The 24,607-nt window shown below is 44.2% G+C and overlaps 1 protein-coding gene across 3 annotated transcripts in view; it reads right to left on the bottom strand.

Moving 5' to 3' along the window:
• Positions 1-24,607, bottom strand: part of LOC135512919 (inactive N-acetylated-alpha-linked acidic dipeptidase-like protein 2) — a 270,364-nt gene that overhangs the window by 81,531 nt on the left and 164,226 nt on the right. For all 3 annotated transcript variants that reach the window (XM_064935436.1, XM_064935437.1, XM_064935438.1), the window contains exon 6: positions 12,233-12,376. In XM_064935436.1, coding sequence (XP_064791508.1) covers positions 12,233-12,376 — 144 coding nt within the window. The remainder of the gene's footprint in view (positions 1-12,232; positions 12,377-24,607) is intronic.

Below are 24,607 nucleotides of genomic sequence, written 5' to 3'. Positions count from 1 at the left end.
GGATAGGTTGTTTTTCTGGCACCACAAGTCAGTTAAGAAGAAATTCTTATTTTCAATGATCGTCTAGGAACAGTGTGTTAACTGCCTTGTTCAGGGGCAGAACGACATTTTTTTAACTTGTCAGCTCGGCGATTCAAACTTGCAACCTATTGGTTACTAGTCCAGTGCTCTAACCACTAAACTACCCTGCCACTCCTGGTTTTGAAAATAGCAGGTTCAAAAGAAAGTCAAATTCGGGAACCATCAACAGATAATACAGCACCGTACAATACAATACAATACAATAATATACAAAATGCATGTAATCACATCAAATTGTATTTGTCACATGCTTCGTGAACAACAAGTGTAGACAAACAGTGAAATGCTTTCTTACGGGCCCTTCCCAACAATACAGAGAGAAAAAAATAGATATAATAGAAAAAATTGAAACCAAGGAATAAATACACTTTGAGTAACAATAACTTGGATATATACATGTGGTACCAGTACCGGGTTGATGAGCAGAGGTACGAGGTAATTGAGGTAGATGGGTGCATATAGGCAGTGGCGTAAAGTTCTTAACCCTTGTGTTTCCTTAAGCGTAAAAAAATGACCCGCCACTATGTTTAACAGCAAAACCCCCTGAAAAGTGATGACTTTTCCTAGAATGACCCCAACATTAGAAAAAGTGAAACATCGCCTTTGTTCATATTTCTGTGAAAGCTGTACACCATCAGGGTACAAATATTGTCTTAGGGTAATTTTTGACCTGGCAGTTCTAAGATCATTTACACACCACAAAGACACGCACGCACATGCACACGCACACGCACACGCACACACACACACACACACACACACACACACACACACACACACATACACACACACACACACAGATCCAAGAGGGCGTAGCAGTCAGACGTCTTCGTCTTTGTCGTGTCCCTTGTATAAATCTTTTTATATATATATTTATAACTAGCTACCAGCTACCAGTCAGCAAACCACTGCTCGCGGTCATCAGCTAACCTTTAGCTCGGAAAACTGTCTCCAGTTTGTACAACGTGACTCAAACCAGATCATAACAGACCCATTTTTTTCTCTCCATATCCCCGGATTCCTTTCGCAAACTCTAAACATTTTCATCTGGATCTTCGCAACTAGCTAACCGCAATCCCGGGTGACTACTCCTGGCTAGAGTTTCCATCCCGGAGCAAGCACCAATTAGCCTGAAGCTAGCTCAGCTAGGGCTCCTGGGCCACCACCGAAGCCCACTCCTGGGCTACAATATCCGGACCTCTTCTACTGCCGGTACGGGGCACGGAACCCCGCCGATCCTCTACGACTGGAATACCAACATAATCTGCCCGAAGAGTCCAACAGACCCCTCAGGCGCGATGTCCGCTGAAGACCCATTCTTCTAACCGTGGCCTGCTAGCTACCTAGAGCTACTTGGAAGAGCTACCCTAATACCCTACTAATCCACGACTGGTCTATCGACGTCACCGCACAAAGAGGCGTCCCCCAAAGGCCCAATCACGACGTCCCCCAAAGGCCATTCTGCTAACTTGCTATCCCCGGTCTGCTAACTTGTTAGACCCTAACTGCTAGCTTGCTTCCCCGGTCTGCTAACTGCTAGCTTGTTAGCCCCAGCCTGCTAACTGTCTGAATCGTCGTGTCCCCAGCCAGCCCAAACACTCACTGGACCCATATGATTACTTGGCTAAGCATGCTTCTCTCTAAAATCAATATGCCTCGTCCATTACTGTCCTGGTTAGTGATTACTGTCTTATTTCACTGTAGAGCCTCCAGCCCTGCTCAATATGCCTTAACCAACCATGTTGTTCCACCTCCTACATATGCGATGACATCACCTGGTTTAAACATCTCTAGAGACTATATCTCTCTCATCGTTACTCAATGCCTAGGTTTACCTCCAATGTACTCACATCCTACCTTACCTTTGTCTGTACACTATGCCTTGGATCTATGCTATCGTGCCCAGAAACCTGCTCCTTTCACTCTCTGTTCTGAACGTGCCAGACGGCCAGTTCGTATAGCCTTTAGCTATACCCTTATCCTATTTCTCCTCTGTTCTTCTGGTGATGTAGAGGTGAATCCAGGTCCTGCAGTGCCTAGATCCACTCCCACTCCCCAGGTGCTCTCATTTGTTGACTTCTGTAACCATAAAAGCCTTGATTTCATACATGTTAACAATAGAAGCCTACTCCCTAATCTGGGCCCTCTCTTTCTAAAATTATCTGCAGAAATTGTTGCAACCCCTATTACTAGAAAGTTCAACCTCTCTTTTGTATCGTCTGAGATTCCCAAAGATTGGAAAGCTGGGGTGGTCATCCCCCTCTTCAAAGGGGGTGACACTCTAGACACAAACTGCTACAAACCTATATTTATCCTACCCTGTCTTTCTAAGGTCTTCGAAAGCCAAGTTAACAAACAGATTACCGACCATTTCGAATCCCACCGTACCTTCTCCGCTATGCAATTTGGATTCAAAGCTGGTCATGGGTGCACCTCAGCCAAGCTAAAGGTCCTAAACAATATAGAGTTCATTGTGTCAAATCGGAGGGCCTGTTGTCCGGACCTCTGGCAATCTCTATGGTGGTGCCACAGGGTTCAATTCTTGGGCCGACTCTCTTCTCTGTATACATCAAGGATGTCGCTCTTGCTGCTGGTGATTCTCTGATCCACCTCTACGCAGAGGACACCATTCTCTATACTTCTGGCCCCTCTTTGGACACTGTGTTACCAAACCTCCAGACGAGATTCAATGCCATACAACTCTCCTTCCGTGGCCTCCAACTGCTCTTAAATGCAAGTAAAACTAAGTGCATGCTATTCAATCAATCACTGCCCGCACCTGCCCGCCCGTCCAGCATCACTACTCTGGACGGCTCTGACTTAGAATACGTGGACAACTACAAATACCTAGGTGTCTTGGTTAGACTGTAAACTCTCCTTCCAGACTCACAATAAGCATCTCCAATCCAAAATTAAATCTAGAATCGGCTTCCTATATCACAACAAAGCATCCTTCACTCATGCTGCCAAACATACCCTCGTAAATCTGATCATCCTACCGATCCTCGACTTCGGTGATGTCATCTATAAAATAGCCTCCAACACTCTACTCAACAAATTGGATGCAGTCTGTCACAGTGCCATCCGTTTTGTCACCAAAGCCTCATATACTATCCACCACTGCGACCTGTACGCTCTCGTTGGTTGGCCCTCGCTTCAGACTTGTCGCCAAACCACTGGCTACAGGTTGTCTTCAAGTCTCTGCTAGGTAAAGCACCGCCTTATCTCAGCTGACTGGTCACCATAGCAGCACCCACTCGTAGCACGCCCTCCAGCAGGTATATCTCACTGGTCAACCCCAAAGCCAATTCCTACTTTGGTCGCCTTTCCTTCCAGTTCTCTGCTTCCAATGACTGGAACAAACTGCAAAAATCTCTCCCTCACATACTGTATCTCCCTCACTAGCTTTAAGCACCAACTGTCAAAGCAGCTCACAGATCATTGCACCTGTACATAGCCCATCTGTAAACAGCCCATCTATCTTCCTCATCCCCATACTGTATTTATTTATTTATTTATATTGCTCCTTTGCACCCCAGTATCAATACTTGCACATTCATCTTCTGTACATCTACAATTCCAGTGTTTAATTGCTATATTGTAATTACTTCGCCACCATGGCCTATTTATTGCCTAACTCCCTTATCTTCCCTCATTTGCACACACTGAATATAGACTTTTCTTTTTTTCTACTGTATTATTGACTGTATGTTTTGTTTATTACATGTGTAACTCTGTGTTGTTGTATGTGTCGAACTGCTATGCTTTATCTTGGCCAGGTCGCAGTTGCAATTGACAACTTGTTCTCAACTAGCCTACCTGGTTAAATAAAGGTGAAATAGACACACACACACACACACACACACACACACACACACACACACACACACACACACACACACACACACACACACACACACACACACACAATGAGAAATTGAGATTCATTGTGCTACTGATTGAACTCAGGCAAAACTAAAACTTTCTTGTGTGTGTGCAGTATCTCCCCTCCACGTCCCCACATATGACTCAAGTTCAAAGTCAAAATAAAAACAATTTCTAACAAAATAAACACCTTTTCTGACAAAATAAAAATGTATTGAAAGCATTGTTTACTAATGGGGAATGCAGTCAGAGGCTATAAAGGTGATGCAGATGACAGTCTCCCTTGTTCTCTCTTTGCTGAAGCCATGAGTGCGTAATTCAGTGCCCAACAGGTCGTAGATTAGATTTTTTTTAGATGTCCAGGAGGAACAAGAGAACAATGATTTAGAAGAGGAGGAGGTATCTGAAGAAGAAGATGGTGAAGAATACAACCCAGAGCACGATGCATCATCTTCAGATGAAGAAGAAATCCCCCAAGCTGAAAGAGAGACATTTTTGTCAAAGAACAGCAAAATAACATGGTTCTCGTCACCACATGACAACCAGGGCAGGATGGCAGCATAAAAGGAAGCATAAAGATGACACCAGGGCCTACAGGACATGCAGTTTCCCATGCTCAAGACATCGCCTCAACATTCTACAAGTTCATCACACCAGTCATCGAAAAAATAATATTGGAAATGACAAATTTGGAAGGTTTCCGTAAATCTGGAGACAACTGGAAAAGGATGGATGAGATTGACCTGCATGCCTACATAGGGCTGCTAATCTTAGCGGGTGTGCATAGGTCCCGAGGCGAGGCTACACGTAGTCTCTGGGATGCAGAGAGTGAAATGTCGACTTTCCGTGCCACGATGCCACTGAAAGTGTTTCACACTTTCGCAAGAATGCTACGATTTGATAACTGTCAAGACCAGCAAGACATGTGAGAGACTAACTGGCTGCCATAATAGAGGTCTGGGAGAAGTCGGTGGAGCATCTGCCACCCTGGGCCTGAAGTAACAGTGGATAAGCAACTGGTTCCATTCAATTTTTTATATCTGTAATGTAAGTGATTTTCACTGTTAATTTTATTATTTATTGCTGTAATATTATTGATTTATGTGATTGTTTTCTGTGACACTGATACTAACTACTGATCTCTTGTCAAAAGGTTGTTGTCCTTTCCGGCAGTATATGCCCAGCAAGCCAGCAAAATATGGCATCAAGATATGGGTGGCCTGTGACGCACAATCCAGCTACACTCGGAAGATGCAAGTCTACACAGGGAAGCTGACCAGTGGAGGCCCGGAGAAGAACCAGGGGATGCGGGTTGTGCTGGATGCGACAGATGGACTGAAGGGACACAATGTCAGTGTGACAATTTCTTCACCTCTTATGAACTTAGCCAGCAGCTCCTGAAGAGGAAGATCACCATGGTTGGCACAGTTGGAAGAACAAGCCTGAGCTCCCCCCTGCACTCCTCGCAACAAGGGGGAGAGAGGCCTTCTCATCAAAGTTTGCCTTTACCTCCACCGCCACTCGTTTCTTACCTCCCAAAGAGGAACAAAAATGTGGTCCTCCTGAGCACACTGCACAAAATGGCTGAGATCAGTGATCATGAGGACAGGAAGCCAGCAATCATCCTGGACTACAACCACAACAAAGGAGGCGAGGACAACCTAGACAAGGTGATTGGAACTTACAGCTGCAGGAGGAAGACTGCCCGCTGGCCCCTGGTCATCTTCCATAACATCATTGATGTGTCCTTATACAATGCCTTCGTGATATGGAACAAGATCAACCCTACCTGGATGCCTGAAAAACAGATCAAGAGGAGGGTGTTCCTGGAGCAGCTGGGAAAGGCACTTGTAACCCCACACATTCAAAGAAGGGAGCGCCTCCCCCGCACAGCAGCCTCTGCAGCACTTGTGAAAGCTGTTCAAGGGGCTGAATCTTACCCTGATCCACCTGAGGCTGCAGCTGGGGCAGGCAAGAGGAGGAGATGCCAATTCTGCCCCTCAAAAAAGGACTGTAAAACAAATACTATGTGCTGCACATGTGAGAACTACATCTGAAAAGTCCATGCACACAGACCTGCATACTGTCCTACATGTGCAACATAGAGTTGATTGATTTATTTTATTTATATTTATTGTTGTTGTTTATACAGTGCCTTGCGAAAGTATTCGGCCCCCTTGAACTTTGCGACCTTTTGCCACAATTCAGGCTTCAAACATAAAGATATAAAACTGTATTTTTTTGTGAAGAATCAACAACAAGTGGGATACAATCATGAAGTGGAACGACATTTATTTGATATTTCAAACTTTTTTAACAAATCAAAAACTGAAAAATTGGGCGTGCAAAATTATTCAGCCCCTTTACTTTCAGTGCAGCAAACTCTCTCCAGAAGTTCAGTGAGGATCTCTGAATGATCCAGTGTTGACCTAAATGACTAATGATGATAAATACAATCCACCTGTGTGTAATCAAGTCTCCGTATAAATGCACCTGCACTGTGATAGTCTCAGAGGTCCGTTAAAAGTGCAGAGAGCATCATGAAGAACAAGGAACACACCAGGCAGGTCCGAGATACTGTTGTGAAGAAGTTTAAAGCCAGATTTGGATACAAAAAGATTTCCCAAGCTTTAAACATCCCAAGGAGCACTGTGCAAGCGATAATATTGAAATGGAAGGAGTATCAGACCACTGCAAATCTACCAAGACCTGGCCGTCCCTCTAAACTTTAAGCTCATACAAGGAGAAGACTGATCAGAGATGCAGCCAAGAGGCCCATGATCACTCTGGATGAACTGCAGAGATCTACAGCTGAGGTGGGAGACTCTGTCCATAGGACAACAATCAGTCGTATATTGCACAAATCTGGCCTTTATGGAAGAGTGGCAAGAAGAAAGCCATTTCTTAAAGATATCCATAAAAGGTGTTGTTTAAAGTTTGCCACAAGCCACCTGGGAGACACACCAAACATGTGGAAGAAGGTGCTCTGGTCAGATGAAACCAAAATTGAACTTTTTGGCAACAATGCAAAACGTTGTTTGGCGTAAAAGCAACACAGCTCATCACCCTGAACATACCATACCCACTGTCAAACATGTTGGTGGCAGCATCATGGTTTGGGCCTGCTTTTCTTCAGCAGGGACAGGGAAGATGGCTAAAATTGATGGGAAGATGGATGGAGCCAAATACAGGACCATTCTGGAAGAAAACCTGATGGACTGGGACAGAGATTTGTCTTCCAACAAGACAGTGATCCAAAACATAAAGCAAAATCTACGATGGAATGGTTCAAAAATAAACATATCCAGGTGTTAGAATGGCCAAGTCAAAGTCCAGACCTGAATCCAATCAAGAATCTGTGGAAAGAACTGAAAACTTCTGTTCACAAATGCTCTCCATCCAACCTCACTGAGCTCGAGCTGTTTTGCAAGGAGGAATGGGAAAAAATTTCAGTCTCTCGATGTGCAAAACTGATAGAGACATACCCCAAGCGACTTACAGCTGTAATCGCAGCAAAAGGTGGCGCTACAAAGTATTAACTTAAGGGGGCTGAATAATTTTGCATGCCCAATTTTTCAGTTTTTGATTTGTTAAAAAAGTTTGAAATATCCAATAAATGTCGGTTCTCTTCATGATTGTGTCCCACTTGTTGTTGATTCTTCACAAAAAATACAGTTTTATATCTTTATGTTTGAAGCCTGAAATGTGGCAAAAGGTCGCAAAGTTCATGGGGGCCGAATACTTTCGCAAGGCACTGTATACCTTGTGTGTGGGGGGCAATGGTTTAAAAAATGGGAGAAGACTAGTATTTTGTAGTTGAATTCCTCCTTGTACAGTATATAAGAATATATGACTATGTTGCCAAAACAGTTGAAGGCTGTTATTGTTTCCCTTCAATAAAATGCTATTCAAAACTACTTTCTGCAGATTTCTGATACTTTTCTTAGGCTATACAAGGGCTATCTCTTGCTAAAACAATTATGTTTACACCTATACAATACCTTTAGCAATAATAATAGTAATGATAAACCTCTACTTTAGTAGAGTTGTGTTTTCTTTTATTTCAACAGGTGTGTTGTAATAAAAATGAGTTGTGTCCACTGATTAAATGCAGTCTTTCTGCATTGTAAAGAGGGAAAACCCCAATATTCACAAAGTTTGTGATGAATGACAGGCATTTTCTTCATGCAAAATTCAATTAAGCTGCTAAAACCAAATACTTTTAGACTTTTACTAAAGTAGTATTTTACTGGGTAACTTTTACTTTTACTTGAGTGACTTCCTATTAAGATATCAGTACTTTTATTCAAACATGAAAATTGGGTACTTTTTCCACCACTGCATATAGGTAGAGGGGTAAAGTGATGAGGCAACAGCATTTATACTAAACAGCAGCATATGTGATGAGTCAAGAGTGCAAAAAGGGTCAATATACAAAGTGATTTATGGCAAATATACTTCATACATCAACCACAACTGATGGTTTTAAATGTATTTACCAGCAAATCAAAATGTATATGTCACTTTGTTCTTTTCTTCATAGAGCTTAATCAGTAGAGGAGGGGAACCAATATGGACTGGCCTACCTGCACCTAGCAATCAATAGCTTTGTAATTAAAGGCCCCAGAGTGTTTCTATAAAGCTATTTCAAATAGGTTTTTGCAGCCGAGCTGTAATTGCTCTGACAATCTGTTACACTTATGGCATTCGTTTGGGGCCTGGGAGAGCTGGGTATATGCAGCAGAAAGTGGTGATTCACTGAAATCACAATTCGTCGGGGCTTCTTCTTTTGGTATCAAATTCTTTATGGTGAATAAAAGAGAGATGAAATCGCCCAGCCAGTCCTATCTACAGAGGGACAAAATACACACAATAATGAATAAGTCCCTTTCAAATGCATTGAGTGGTGTGCTGCTCCCTTCAATGGTGTGAACATTGCATTATCCGCTCCGGAGCGGCTGGAGAGCGCTGAGAGGCATGACGTCACCTGGACACAGGTAGGTAGAACCATTAAAACCTCTCAGGGCCTCGCAGTTAATGTCTTGTTTCCATGGAGCAGAGCTGCATGCAATTAGAGAATGGCCAAGCAATACAGTGAGCCTTAATTGAATGGGAATTTAAAAAAAGAGGAGGCAGACAGAGGGAAACAAATGATTTGAAATCCCTGGAGTGGTCAGTGCTTTAGCCGAAATCGATGGAGAACAGATTACCAGTGCTCCCCTGTTTGATCAAACTAATGGAACATTGCTGCGGTCCGTTTCAGGGCTTGGCATTAGGAGGTCATGCTTGGGAGGCTTGTAAGCGGCCCTGAAAAGGTGCACATCTGGGACACCCCTCTCTTTGAGGGATCGATAGCAACCATGTTGTGGCCACTGGTATTTTTGGCCCCATTGATTGTCAGTGTGTGGCGGTGCGGCTCGGTGAGTCCGTGTCTGCAGCATGACAGGGGATGCCTGCCTGCCGTGGAGGGTGCTGTTCCAGTTAGTAATCAGGGGGGTTTGGACACATGGAAAAATGGGAAGTGACTGGTGCAGACAGCCTCACCCAGCCAGGCATACATCTAAAGAAACCTCTCCTCTTAACCCCTTCAGTCCCTCCATGCCTTACTGTCAACAGCAGGACAGGGGTCCTCTCAGAGACGATGCACACCATAATTTGCCACATTTAGTGTTTTAATATACTGGATATCAAGGGTGAATTGACAAGATTGCAAAACCCATCCATGCACATACTCCAACATACAGACGCGCGGACACACGGACACAGACACACACATTCACTTCTGACTGTCTGGTGAAATCCTTGGCAGATGCCTTTCTGCCTTTGGAGGTGATTCAAAAGAGCAGAACGTAGAGTCATCCAAGACAACAGCAGAAGTGCCTCATAATCACCCCGATAGCATGAGTGTTTACCTTCTTTATTATGACTTTGGCAAGGGATTTGACTTAGTCAGTTTTCCTTCATTTTGTCATTGGAGCCAAAATCCTCTACTGTCCATCAACCAGAGACAACTGCACTGCAGCACTTGCTAGCTAGGTCTCCTGGGTGATGATGCAAAGATAAGAGGGGATTTTCAGCCAATAGCATGAATTAGAGCGTAATACCCCCCATTAAAAAAATAGTTAATGCAACTGCTTTCTCCTCCTGGAGAGGGTCTGGTGTTGCTGTGACGGGGATATAAAGCACCCTTCCATTTTACCCTAAATGTCCTTTTAAATATTTACCTAATTTTACCTCAACTGACTTTTGAAGAGCATGATGACACTGCAAAGAGAATGGATATTCTTTATTCTGTTATTGGGTGTAAACCTGGCAGGGCGTTTATAGCCTGCTGTATTAGGGAGATATTCCAGGTAAACAATTACAGGTATAATTGCTTATTAACAGCTGAAGTGACAAAGAGCTGTCCAATCAAAGGCTCGTGTTGACTTTTGATGAGTGACAGTAAAAGGAACATAGGTGATACTAATCAAATCAAAGTTTATTTGTCACGTGCACTGAATACAACAGGTGCAGACCTTACAGTGAAATGCTTACTTTCAGGCTCTAACCAATAGTGCAAAAAAGGTATTGGGTGAACAATAGGTAAGTAAGAAATAAAACAACAGTAAAAAGACAGGCTATATACAGTAGCGAGGCTATAAAAGTAGCATGGCTACATACAGACACCAGTTAGTCAGGCTGATTGATGTAGTATGTACATGTAGATATGGTTAAATTGACTATGCATACATAATGAACAGAGAGTAGCAGTAGCGTAAAAGAGGGGTTGGCGGGTGGTGGGTGGCTGGACACAATGCAGATAGCACAGTTAGCCAAGGTGCGGGAGCACTGGTTGGTCAGCCCAATTGAGGTAGTATGTACATGAATGTATAGTTAAAGTGACCATGCTTTATGATAAACAGAGTGTAGCAGCAGCGTAAAAAGAGGGGTTGAGGTGGGGACACACACAATGCAAATAGTCCGGGTAGCCATTTGATTACCTGTTCAGGAGTCTTATGGCTTGGGGGTAAAAACTGTTGAGAACCCTTTTTGTACTAGACTTGGCACTCCGGTACCGCTTGCCATGCAGTGGTAGAGAGAACAGTCTATGACTGGGGTGGCTGGGGTCTTTGACAATTTTTAGGGCCTTCCTCTGACACTGCCTGATATAGAGGTCCTGGATGGCAGGCAGCTTACGTACTGGGCTGTACGCACTACCCTCTGCAGTGCCTTGTGGTCAGAGGCCGAGCAATTGCCGTACCAGGCAGTGATGCCACCAGTCAGGATGCTCTCGATGTTGCAGCTGTAGAACCTTTTGAGGATCTCAGGACCCATGCCAAATCTTTTTAGTTTCCTGAGGGGGAATAGGCTTTGTCGTGCCCAATTCACGACTGTCTTGGTGTGTTTTGACCATTCTAGTTTGTTGTTGATGTGGACACCAAGGAACTTGAAGCTCTCAAACTGCTCCACTACAGCCCCAATTAGAGGTACTGTATTAGAGGTACTGTACATTATAGGAGATAAGAGGTCACCATGTTGAATGGGAATTAGACACAATATACATTTTAAATATATTTTCAGAATAAAAACATATTCTCAATATGAACCATGACCTTTCACTGAAGACTCTCACATTTAAATCCAATGATACACTTACCAATATTTTTCCTGATTTTACATTTTTATGGACCAGATTCCTTAAATGTAACCTCTGAGGTGCCTGGGAATTTTAATGCACTCCGCTAGTCATCCACTCATGGATTCAGCTAAATCCCAGGGGCATAGCATGAGTGAGGCTGATTGACAACTGTAATGGTCTTTGAACATATATATTATCAAGACGAGCGTAACCATGAGATCACGTTGAGGATCGCTGTAATTCACAGGGCCATAACGACCCACTCTGCAGTGTATTCCCTCTTTCCTCCACGGAACATATATCAGAGAACATAATTTGCTCGCCACATACCTAGCTACTCCTGCAATTGGAATGAAGGGCCGGCCAATGTTTTCTAATAGCTTGGCTGTGTCTCCTTCTTGAGCTCAATGGCTCATTATATCATAATAGATGATTAATGTAATGACTGGGAAAAGACTCCTACTGCACCTGACACATTTATCCTCCTCCTGTCCATCCAGACAGGGACTCTTGACTGTTTCTCTGAGGATATGCAACTAGGAACATTAGGGGCATCCCCTTATAGCACTGGAAATGGGCTAGAGTAGGAAGTACATGCAGTACATGCTTTTTAGAGTGGGTTGAGACTGAGAAGGAGTACTGTACCTGAGGCAGCAGGCATGGCCAGAGGAGTACAGGGACTTCCCATTCCCACAGACTGGATGTTGAGCAGCCTTTTGGCTAGGGAGGCAGAGATTGGCTGGACCAGCAGAGACGTCAGGTTGGGCCACTCCTCCCTGTAACTCCCCACTGCAATGGATAACACAGGAACACTGGCTTAGGATCTGTTCTGACTGTATGAGCTTCACACTCATAAACCTCCCCCTACACTGACAAGGTCAGTCTGTTGGAAAGGTCTTGGGCAGGTCACCTAAGTGTTTTTTTTGACCACCTTTGTCGAAGTAGTAAAACAAATATTGTTGTGATTTATTTCTTCTTTAAAAAAATGTTTGGGGTTGGATGTTTTGGGGGCGTGTAAACTTAAAAGACTAAGCATATCCAGTATCAGTCAAAGGTTTGGACACACCTACTCATTCAAGGGTTTTTCTTTATTTTTTTTATTTTCTACATTGTAGTATAATAGTGAAGACATCAAAACTATGAAATAACACAAATGAAATCATGTAGTAACCAAACAATTGTTAAATAAATCAAAATATGTTATATTTTAGATTCTTCAAAGTAGCCGCCCTTTGCCTTGATGATAGCTTTACACGCTCTTGGAATTCTCTCAACCAGATTTATGAGTAATGCTTTTCCAACAGTCTTGAAGGAGTTCCCACATATGCTGAGCACTTGTTGTCTGCTTTTCCTTCACTCTGCGGTCCAACTCATCCCAAACCATTTCAATTGGGTTGAGGTCAGGTGATTGTGGAGGCCAGGTAATCTGATGCAGCATTCCATCACTCTCCTTGGTCAAATAGCCCTTACACAGCCTGGAGGTGTGTTTTGGGTCATTGTCCTGTTGAAAAACAAATGGTAGCCCCACTAAGCACAAACCCGATGGGAATGGTGTATCGCTGCAGAATGCTGTAGTAGCCATGCTGGTTAAGTGTGCCTTGAATTCTAAATAAATCACAGACAGTGTCACCAGCAATGCACCCCCACACCATCACACCTCCTACTCCATGCTTCACGGTGGGAGCCACACATGCGGAGATCATTAATTCACCTACTCTGCGTCACACAAAGACATGGCGGTTGGAACCAAAAATCGAACATTTGGACTCATCAGAACAAAGGACAGATTTCCACTCGTCAAATGTCCATTGCTCGTGATTCTTGTCCCAAGCAAGTCTCTTCTTATTATTGGTGTCCATTAGTAGTGGTTTCTTTGCAGCAATTATTTTGACCATGAAGGCCTGATTCATGCAGTCTTCTCTGAACAATTGATGTTGAGATGTATGTTACTTGAACTCTGTGAAGCAGTTATTTGGGCTGCAATTTATGAGTTGCAGTTAACTCTAATGAACTTATCCTCTGCAGCAGAGGTAACTCTGGGTCTTCCTTTCCTGTGGCGGTCCTCACGAGAGCGAGTTTCTTCATAGTGCTTGATGCTTTTTGCAACTGCACTTGAAGAAACTTTCAAGGTTCTTGAAATGTTCAGAATTGACTGACCTTCATGTCTTAAAGTAATGATGGACTGTCATTTCTCTTTGCTTTTTTGAGCTGCCCTTGTCATAATATTTACTTGGTCTTTTACCAGATAGGGCTATCTTCTGTACACCACCCCTACCTTGTCACAACACAACTGATTGGCTCAAAAGCATTAAATTAACTTTTAACATGGCCCACCTGTTGAATGTAATGCATTCAAGGTGACTACATCATGAAGCTGGTTGAGAGAATGCCAACAGTGTGCAAAGCTGTCATCAAAGAAAAGGGTGGCAACTTTGAAGAATCTCAAATATAAAATATATTTTGATTTGTTTAACACGTTTTTGGTTAATACATGATTCCATATGTTTTATTTAATAGTTTTGATGTCTTCACTATTATTCTACATTGTAGAAAATAGTAACAAATAAATAAAAACCCTTGAACGAGTAGCTGTGTCCAAACTTTTCACTGTATAAAGTATATAGAAAAGATAATGAACTCATATATTTTAAAATAAGATAATCTTTGATAACTATCAAACAAAATAAAAGCTAGACATTCCAGAAGAATCTAAAATTAAAAAAATTATGCATTTAATACTATTTCTGTCATGGCATGGGCCCTATCGATTTGTTTTATAATGTTTGAGTCACTCCAATAACATAAGAACATGGCACAAGCCATGGATAAATGTGTATAATTGCAGGAAATTAGCTTTAAATCTCTCTCTCTCTCTCTCTCTTTATCAAAGCCCTCCACCTCTGATTGGGGCTTGCAGGTGACCCGCTAATAGGCTGGTGGATTTTAAGTTGGAAGTAATGGTTTCTGCAAACCAATGGGGATTTAGATGGGCGAAATGCTCCATTGATTCAGCCTCATTAAAACAGGCAAAATGTGAGCCTAATCCTGCTTTAGTAACACATTTATTTTGGAGGGTTATATTTTCCACTGCCAGCGCCCGGCTGGGGTGACAGCAACAGTCACACTCGAATAACAATGTAGCAAACTGGCCTCTTCAACTCCACACTATTCCTGCCGTTTGTGTTTTCAATCCATAATGTTTCTCTCAAACAAAATATTATTATTTGAACAGTTATCTGAATGGAATTAAAATGGCTCCCTCTGCATTATCTCTGAAGAGTTGACTCATTGACGGTCACAATGCTAGATAATGAGTTGGTCTCTCAATGGAAATAGTTTACAGCAGGACAGACTTCAAGGTTACCTGCAGTGTGATGTGATTATTCTTGCTAATTACAACTTTAACATCTGAATCGGAATATTAACAAATGGTGATTTGAGTCTATTTGTGCCCTTAACACTGACATATCCTATTTGGTCAGGAAGAGTGACTTATGGGCACTTGAGAACAAGATTCATTATCAATCATTAAAAATAATAATTTGATTTTTGTCTCTCTGAGGCTATGGCTGAGCTCAATTGAAAAGTTTGGACTCACTATAAAATCAAATCAAGTTCATTGGTACACGTACACAGGTTAGCAGATGTTATAGAGGGTGCAACGAATTGCGTGTGTTACTAGCTCTAAGACTGCAGTTAAAATGTCAAAGAGGTTCACAAATAATAGTCAAAAACAAAAAAACAAGAAATCACGAATACCAGTTTGCAACGCAAATAACACTGTATCAGTAATCCAAATGCAATCTATGTGTACATAAACCAAAAATATATAGTGAGAATGTACATTTACAGTAGTAGATATATTAGCTATGTCAAGAATACAGTATATATATATATACGAATCCAGTGTACAAATATTCGGTGTGTATCAACAGTGTAACAAAAATGGAATGTACAGTAGTAGATATATTAGAATGAGCTATATGACGGATACAGTATATGAATACACAGTGTGAAAAACAGTATAAAAGATGTATATTGTAAGGGGTGCGAACTGGCAGCAGAGAAGTCAGACGCAGGAAAGAAATAGCTGTGTTTCCAAAGGCGCAGTTTATTAACAAAACCCACCGGAAAACAGAATAATAAAATAAATGGGTACATAACCCGATGCACACCAGGACAGACACAAGCACTTACAACAAACAATCACCGACAAGGACATGAAGGGGAACAGAGGGTTAAATACACAACATGTAATTGATGGGATTGGAACCAGGTGTGATGGAAGACAAGACAAAACCAAAGGAAAAGGAAAAGAGGATCAGCGATGGCTAGAGAATGGTCGGTGACTTCGACCGCCGAACGCCATCCGAACAAGGAGAGAGACCAACTTCGGCGGAAGTCGTGACATATATACTGTAATGTTTCTACAGTATATGCAGTGAGCTACAAGAGTATTGGGACACATTGTTGTTTTGGATCTGTACTCACCCACTTTCGATTTGAACTGTTAAAAGTACTATCAGTGCAGACGGTCAGCTTTAATTTGAGGGTATTTTCATCTATATTGGTTGAACTGTTTAGAAATTACAACACTTTTTGTACATAGTCCCCCTTTTTAGGGGACCAAAAGAATTGGGACAAATTCCCTTACAGTGCATTCGGAAAGTGTTGACTTTTCTACGTTGTGTTACATTACAGCCTTATTTTAAAATGTATTAAATTAATGTTTTAATTGCTCAGGGAGGTGACCAAGAACCTGATGGTCACCCTGACAGAGCTCCAGAGTTCGTTCCTCTGTGGAGATGGGAGGATCTGCAGAGAAGAATAGGAGAAACTCCCCAAATACAGGTGTGCCAAGCTTGTAGCGTCATACCCAAGAATACTGAAGGCTGTAATCGCTGCCAAAGGTGCTTCAACAAAGTACTGAGTAGAGTGTCTGAATACTTACATAAATGTTTTTGTTTTATCATTATGGGGTATTGTGTAGATTGTCAAGGAAAAAAACAATTTAATAAATTTAAGAATAAAGCTGTAACGTAACAAAATGTGAAAAAAGTCAAAGCGGTCGGAATACTTCCCGAATGCACTGTCCATGTGTATTAAAGTAGTAAAAGTTTAGTGTTTGGTCCCATATTCCTAGCATGCAATGATTACAACAACCTTGTGACTCCACACACTTGTTGGACACATTTACTGTTTGTTTTGGTTGTGTTTCAGATTATTTTGGAGTCACTTTTATTGTAAATATTGATGAGTGAGAAATATTATACCCCCAAGATGCGAACATCTCACCATTACAATAACAGGGGAGGTTAGCATTTTTGGGGTGTATGATATTTGTGCGTCTGTAATTTTAATTCACGATCAATTCAGGACTACCCATATTCATGGTAGCATCCACACTAATGTGGACGTGTTGCAGCATTGAAGTATGTGTTTGTGTGTGTGTTGGTGAGTATGGCCGTATGCATGTGTGTGTGTATATGTGTGTACTGAGTCTGCATGTGTATGAGCTGTGTGTGTGTGAGTCTACCATTGTTTCTTACTACAGAAGTACTACTTGCTACTCTCACTTGCTACAGGGAATGGCGTGATGGCTGTTCAACAATTTGATGGCCTGGAGATAGCAGCTCTTTTTCAGTCTTTCGGCCCCAGCTTTGTGGCACCTGTTCTGTCATTTTCTGCTAGATGGTAGCAGCGTGAAAAGACTGTGACTAAGTTGGCTGAGGTCCTTGATGATCTTGTTGGCCTTCCTTTGACACAGAGTGCTGTAAGTTTCCTTGAGTGCAGGCAGCATGCCCCTGGTGACTGTGGCAAGGAAGTAAGTCAACTGTGGCACGCCCCAAGCCAGTCTGCAGTAAGGAAACGTACGGTGGGAGCCAGGCTTCTCTCTTCCCTCCTATAGCAATCGTTTATTATCTCATTGGGCTTTGGCTCTCATACTGCTCTAGAAGCAATCTCACCAATAGGAATGATTAATGGTCCAGGTGAAAAATATATACAGTATCTCTCTTCCTGCCATGTTGAGACGTGCACCACATGCAACGGTTACGGGATCCATGTTGCACTAATCTTTCAGCTGTGAGAAGCCCTTTAGTTTTCCTTGGCTTTTTTTCAGCAGCGTTTTCTGGAGAAAGGTACTCTATGTGAATAGTACCAAATATTTAGACAGATAGTTTTGTACACAGAAAGAGAAAGATAAGATAAACGAAGAGAATGGGGTGGGAGGTAGCCTAGTGGTTAATTGCTTTGGACCAATAACCGAAAGTTCGTATGCTCGAATCCCCAAGCCGATTATGTGAAAAATCTGTCCATGTGCACTTGAGTAAGGTACTTAACCCTAATTGCTCCTGTAAGTCGCTCTGGATAAGAGTGTCTGCTAATTGACTCAAATGTAAAATGAGATAAGAAAGGCAGTCATGTTAGTACATACTCATTCTTAGCGTTTCATCAACACAGGGTTGTAAAGAGGATAAAGAACTTTCAGTAGATCATGTAACTAGCGGCTAGCCAATTTAGACAATACTTTTGTGCTTTGCTCAAAATTGAAACAATATTCACTAAACATCATACTAACATTACTTAGGTGTTCTGTCTTTTTCAATCCATAATTAACTAGCAGTCTATCAATATTTTGCTCTGCATTTCAGAAGACTGTAACCCATGATCAACCTGTACATATTGTTAACTGTGCCTCCAACAAGCCCCACATGGCCCTTGCATCGGGTAGTCAATCCATTCTCTTTTGAATCGTGTGAGGATGTCAGTTGTGCATCACACCCTCTGATCTCCATCAGTATCACGAGCAAGAGCAGAGTGGCTGTATTGATCTAACCACAAGACTGAGGGAATGGAGCTGAGATCACTGGGTACAGGATGACTTCCCAAGGCAGACAAGCAGACCAAACACACTGACACATCCATACCTGATACACTGTCGGCTAGCTGCTGTCAGTACTAGCCCTGAGAAACAGAACCTTCAGCTGTATTGGGTAAGCTGGTGTGTGGATTTCTCATTTGCACTTCCAAGGCATGATATATTGTGGTACATGGTTGTGCTGTCATGTCTTGTTATGTCTGTTCCTGTCCTTTCTCTTCATTCTCTCTCTCTGCTGGTCTTTTTAGGTTACCTTCTCTGTCTCTCATCCCTCAGCTGTTCTACATTTCTCCTAACTAGCTCATTCTCTCTTTCCCCACCTGTTCTCTCTTCCCCCTCTGATTAGGTCTCTATTTCTTTCTCTGTTCCTGCTACTTTCAGTGTCTGATTCTTGTTTGTGTTTTTTGATGCCAGAAGCAAGCTGTCGTCTCGTTTGCTTCCACCTTGTCCTGTCCTGTCGGAGTCTGCATGGCAGGTGCAACCTGCATTATACTACGTTCTTTGTTCCATTGACTACGTTGGAAGAGGATTTATGCCATTCCTGTTTTTTATTAAAGAACTCTGTTTTCTGTTAAAACCGCGTTTGGGTCTTCACTCAAGTTCATAACAGAAGAATCAGACCAAGAATGGACCCAGCGGCTCCGGACCCTTTTCACTCCGCCGTCGAGATCCAGGGAGCGATGCTAGGCAGACACGAGGAGGAATTGTCTGCTGCTCAACATGCCGTTGAGACCCTGGCCGTCCAAGTCTCCGACCTCACAAGACGGGTTCACCAACTCCACCTCGATCCACCGCCCACTTCCAGGGTTTCCGAGTCTCCGGAGCCCAGGATCAACAACCCGCCGTGTTACTTGGGGAGCCCACTGAGTGCCGCTCATTCCTCACTCAGTGTGATGTGGTGTTCTCTCTCCAGCCCAACACTTACTCCAGGAGCGCAGCCCGCATCGCCTACGTCATTTCTCTCCCTTACCGGACGGGCGCGTGAGTGGGGCACGGCAGTCTGGGAGGCGAGGGCTGAGTGTTTAACCAGTATCAGGACTTTAAGGAGGAGATGATCTGGGTTTTTGACCGTTCTGTTTTTGGCGAGGAGGCTTCCAGGGCCCTGTCTTCCCTATGTCAGGGGAATAGATCCATAACGGATTATTCTATTGAGTTTGACTCCCTGCCTCTAGTGACTGGAACAGCCGGCTTTGCTGCATTTTCTGGAGGGTCTCCACGTCGAGGTTAAGGATGAGATCCTCTCCCGGGAGGTTCCTTCCAGTCTGGACTCCTTAATAGCTCTCGCTATTCGCATAGAGCGACGGTTTGATCTTCGTCGGAGCTCGTGGAAAGGAGCTCACGTTTCCGTTGTTTCTCCACATCACTGCCACCTGCCGCATCACTGCCACCCTCCCCCGCCGGCTCGGATGCTGAGCCTATGCAGCTGGGGGTATTCAGCATCTCGGCCAAGGAGAGGGAACGGAGAATCACCAATCGCCTCTGTCTCTACTGCGGCTCCGCTGGTCATTTTGTCACCTCATGTCCAGTAAAGGGCCAGAGCTCATCAGTAAGAGGAGGGCTACTGGTGAGCGCAACTACTCAGGCCTCTCCTTCTGGATCACGCACTACCTTTCCGGTCCATCTCCGCTGGCCCGGTTCATCTGCTTCCTGCAGTGCCTTGATAGACTCTGGGGCGGAGGGCTGTTTTATGGACGAGACCTGGGCTCGGGAACATGACATTCCTCTCAGACAGTTAGGGAGCCCAGGGCCTTGTTCGCTTTAGATGGTAGTTCTCTCCCAAGATTCAGCGTGAGACGCTGCCTTTAACCCTCACTGTCTCTGGTAATCATAGCGAAACCATTTCTTTTTTAATTTTTCGTTCACCTTTTACACCTGTTGTTTTGGGTCATCCCTGGCTAGTGCGCCATAACCCTTCTATTAATTGGTCTAGTAATACTATCCTATCCTGGAATGTTTCTTGTCATGTAACCTGTTTAATGTCTGCTATCCCTCCTGTTTCCTCTGTCTCTTCTTCACAGGAGGAGCCTGGCGATTTGACAGGGGTGCCGGAGGAGATCACGATCTGCGCACGGTGTTCAGTCGTTCCAAGGCCACTTCTCTCCCTCCACACCGGTCGTATGACTGTAGTATTGATCTCCTTCCGGGAACTAGTGTGGGTAAATTATACTCTCTGTCGGCTCCCGAACGTAAGGCTCTCGAGGATTATTTGTCGGTTTCGCTCGACGCCGGTAAACCATAGTCTCCTCCTCCCCGCCGGCGCGGGGTTCTTTTTTGTTCAGAAGAAGGACGGGTCCCTGCGCCCATGCGTGGATTATCGAGGGCTGAATGACATAACAGTTAAGAATCGTTATCCGCTTCCTCTTATGTCTTCAGCCTTCGAGATCCTGCAGGGAGCCAGGTTTTTCACCAAATTGGACCTTCGTAACGCCTACCATCTCGTGCGCATCAGGGAGGGGGACGAGTGGAAGACGGCGTTTAACACTCCGTTAGGGCACTTTGAATACCGGGTTCTTCCTTTCGGCCTCGTTAACGCCCCAGCTGTCTTTCAGGCACTAGTTAACGACGTCCTGAGAGACATGCTGAACATTTTTGTTTTACTGGCCATTACATGGATGATATCCTGAATTTTTCACCGTCTCTCTCGATTCATGTTCAGCACGTGCGACGCGCCTCCAGCGCCTTTTGGAGAACTGTCTTTATGTGAAGGCTGAGAAGTGCACTTTTCATGCCGCCTCTGTCCCTTTTCTCGGTTCCATTATTTCCGCTGAGGGCATTAAGATGGATCCCGCTAAGGTCCAGGCTGTCATTGATTGGCCCGTTCCTAAGTCACGCGTCGAGCTGCAGCGCTTTATGGGCTTCGCTAATTTCTACCGTCGTTTCATCCGTAATTTCGGTCAGGTGGCAGCTCCTCTCACAGCCCTTACTTCTGTTAAGACGTGCTTTAAGTGGTCCGTTTCCGCCCAGGAGCTTTTGATCTTCTTAAGAATCGTTTTACATCCGCACCTATTCTTGTTACACCTGACATCTCTAGACAGTTTGTTGTTGAGGTTGACGCGTCAGAGGTGGGCGTCCAAGCCATTCTTTCTCAGCGCTCTCTCTGACGGCAAGGTCCATCCTTGCGCAGTTTTTCTCTCATCGCTTATCGCCGTCAGAACGTAACTATGATGTTGGTAATCTGCGAACTCACTCTGCCATCCGCTTGCCCTTGGCGAATGGCGACAGTGGTTGGAGGGGGCGACCGTTCATTTTGTCGTTTGGACTGACCATAGGAACCTTGAGTACATCCGTTCAGCCAAACGACTTAATGCGCGTCAGGCTCGTTGGGCTCTGTTTTTCGCTCGTTTCGAGTTTGTTATTTCTTATCGTCCGGGCTCAAAAACACCAAACCTGATGCTTTATCTCGTCTCTTCAGTTCTTCTGAGGTCTCCACCGACCCCGATGGGATTCTTCCTGAGGGGCGTGTTGTCGGGTTGACTGTCTGGGGAATTGAGAGGCAGGTAAAGCAAGCACTCGCCACACTCCGTCGCAGCTTGCCCTAGGAACCTTCTGTTCGTTCCCGTTCCTACTCGTCCGGCCGTTCTTCAGTGGGCCCACTCTGCCAGAGCTTGCCGGCCACCCCGGCCTTCGGGTACGCATCTGCATGCCATTCGCCAGCGTTTCTGGTGGCCCACTCGGATGACGCGTGTCGATTTGTCGCCGCTTGTTCGGAAAACTGCGCGCAGACTAAATCTGGGAACTCTCCTCCTGCCGGCCGTCTCAGACCGCTTCCCATTCCCTCTCGACCGTGGTCTCACATCGCTTTAGATTTTATCACCGGACTGCCTTCATCAGCGGGAAGACAGTTATTCTTACGGTTGTCGATAGATTCTCTGTCAGGCGGCTCATTTCATTCCTCTCGATAAGCTCCCTTCTGCTAAGGAGACGGCTCAGATCATTATCGAGAATGTTTTCCGAATTCATGGCCTTCCGTCTGACGAATGGTTTCCGACAGAGGCCCGCAGTTCACGTCTCAATTTTGGAGGGAGTTTTGCCGTTTGATTGGGGCTTCCGTCCAGTCTCTCGTCCGGCTTTCATCCCCAGTCTAACGGCAACCAACGGGCCAATCAGACTGTTGGTCGCAACGCAGTCTTTCTTTTATAAACCTGCGTCTTGGTCAGAACAGCTCCCCTGGGCAGAGTAAACCCACAACTCGCTTCCCATCTGCTACCGGTCTATCCCCTTTCAGTGTAGCCTCGGGTACCAGCCTCCGCTGTTCTCATCTCAGCTCGCACAAGTCCTGCGTCCCCTCCGCTCAGGCTTTTGTCCAGCGTTGCGAGCGCACCTGGAAGGGGGTCAGGTCGGCACTTTGCCGTAATAGGGCGCAGACTGTGAGGGCCGCTAATAAGCGTAGGACCAAGAGTCCTAGATATTGTTGCGGTCAGAGAGTATGGCTCTCCACTCAGAACCTTCCCCTTAAGACAGCTTCGCAAGTTGGCCCCAGGTTCATTGGTCCGTTCTGTATTTCCCAGGTCATTAATCCTGTCGCAGTGCGACTTCTTCTCCCGCGCTATCTTCGTCGCGTTCACCCGGTCTTCCATGTCTCCTGTGTTAAGCCCGTTCTTCCTAGCTCGTCCCTCCCCCCCCCATCCTTGTCGAGGGCGCACCCATCTACAGGGTTCGTAAGATTTTGGACATGCGCCCTCGGGGCCGTGGTCATCAGTACCTAGTGGATTGGGAGGGGTACGGTCCTGAGGAGAGGAGTTGGGTTCCCTCTCGGGACGTGCTGGACCGTTCGCTGATCGATGATTTCCTCCGTGCCGCCAGGTTTCCTCCTCGAGATGCGCTCAGGAGGCGCTCGGTGAGTGGGGGGGGTACTGTCATGTCTTGTTATGTCTGTTCCTGTCCTTTCTCTTGATTCTCTCTCTGCTGGTCTTTTTAGGTTACCTTCTCTGTCTCTCATCCCTCAGCTGTTCTACATTTCTCCTAACTAGCTCATTCTCTCTTTCCCCACCTGTTCTCTCTTCCCCCTCTGATTAGGTCTCTATTTCTTTCTCTGTTCCTGCTACTTTCAGTGTCTGATTCTTGTTTGTGTTTTTTGATGCCAGAAGCAAGCTGTCGTCTCGTTTGCTTCCACCTTGTCCTGTCCTGTCGGAGTCTGCATGGCAGGTGCAACCTGCATTATACTACGTTCTTTTGTTCCATTGACTACGTTGGAAGAGGATTTATGCCATTCCTGTTTTTTATTAAAGAACTCTGTTTTCTGTTAAAACCGCGTTTGGGTCTTCACTCAAGTTCATAACATGTGCAGAATAATTGAATGGATTACATATTGCATTACATACCGTATGTCCAATTCCACTGTAGAAAAATCATACGAAATGCAGTTATGTGGCAAATAAATTAAATAAACATAGACATTATGTGATGATTTCTTCTTGGAATGGGCTCTAGGACCTCTATATAATAATTACACCAGGATCTCGGTATGTGTAGCCATGCCTCATCTGTAAAACGCTTGGATAGTTTGGTTGGTTATTGGTGAGGCCCGCCTGCATCTCTACCTCACTACATGTGAAATCAATACTAAGTGGCTATTGACAGTGGCTGGTCTTCCTGGTGTGGACTTGTGGCTTTATTGATACCAATGGTGCTACATTCACCCCTCTGTCACAACTACTGCAAGGCACTGTATGAAATAATAATATGCACTGCATGACTGTAAACCAAGTTCCATACAACAGTATGTAATATCAAACTGTACAATACTGTACCACACAAGGCAATTGCATTGTGTATTGGGTTTTGCGTTATGATCTTCTAGGGATAGACTACAAATGATCTATTGCAGAGGTGCATGAGTTGTTTCAACTTTTGGGTTGTTCAGATCTAATGTAATTAAGACCTAATGCAATCTATTGCACAGATTATGAGCACAACAAACTGTTTGCTACTTGTTTACAATGTCCAAGAGGTTTGCTTTCCTACTGTAAGCCGAATTATCACTAAGCAGAATTATTTCCAAATAAGCAGGTAGCAAAGGTCTGGAATTAATTTGCATGAACACAATCCTTATTTTATGGAAATTGTTCAGTGGCCTTTGGTTTTCAAATCTGTTTTCTATTCCAGCTCACATTTTCAGTGTCTTTCATGTGTTCTGTATC

Source organism: Oncorhynchus masou, chromosome 24 (genome assembly GCF_036934945.1).
Source record: "Oncorhynchus masou masou isolate Uvic2021 chromosome 24, UVic_Omas_1.1, whole genome shotgun sequence".
Classification (NCBI taxonomy): Eukaryota; Metazoa; Chordata; class Actinopteri; order Salmoniformes; family Salmonidae; genus Oncorhynchus; species Oncorhynchus masou.
The sequence above is the reverse complement of the archived record's forward strand: the minus strand, read 5'-3'. Positions and strand labels throughout refer to the sequence as shown.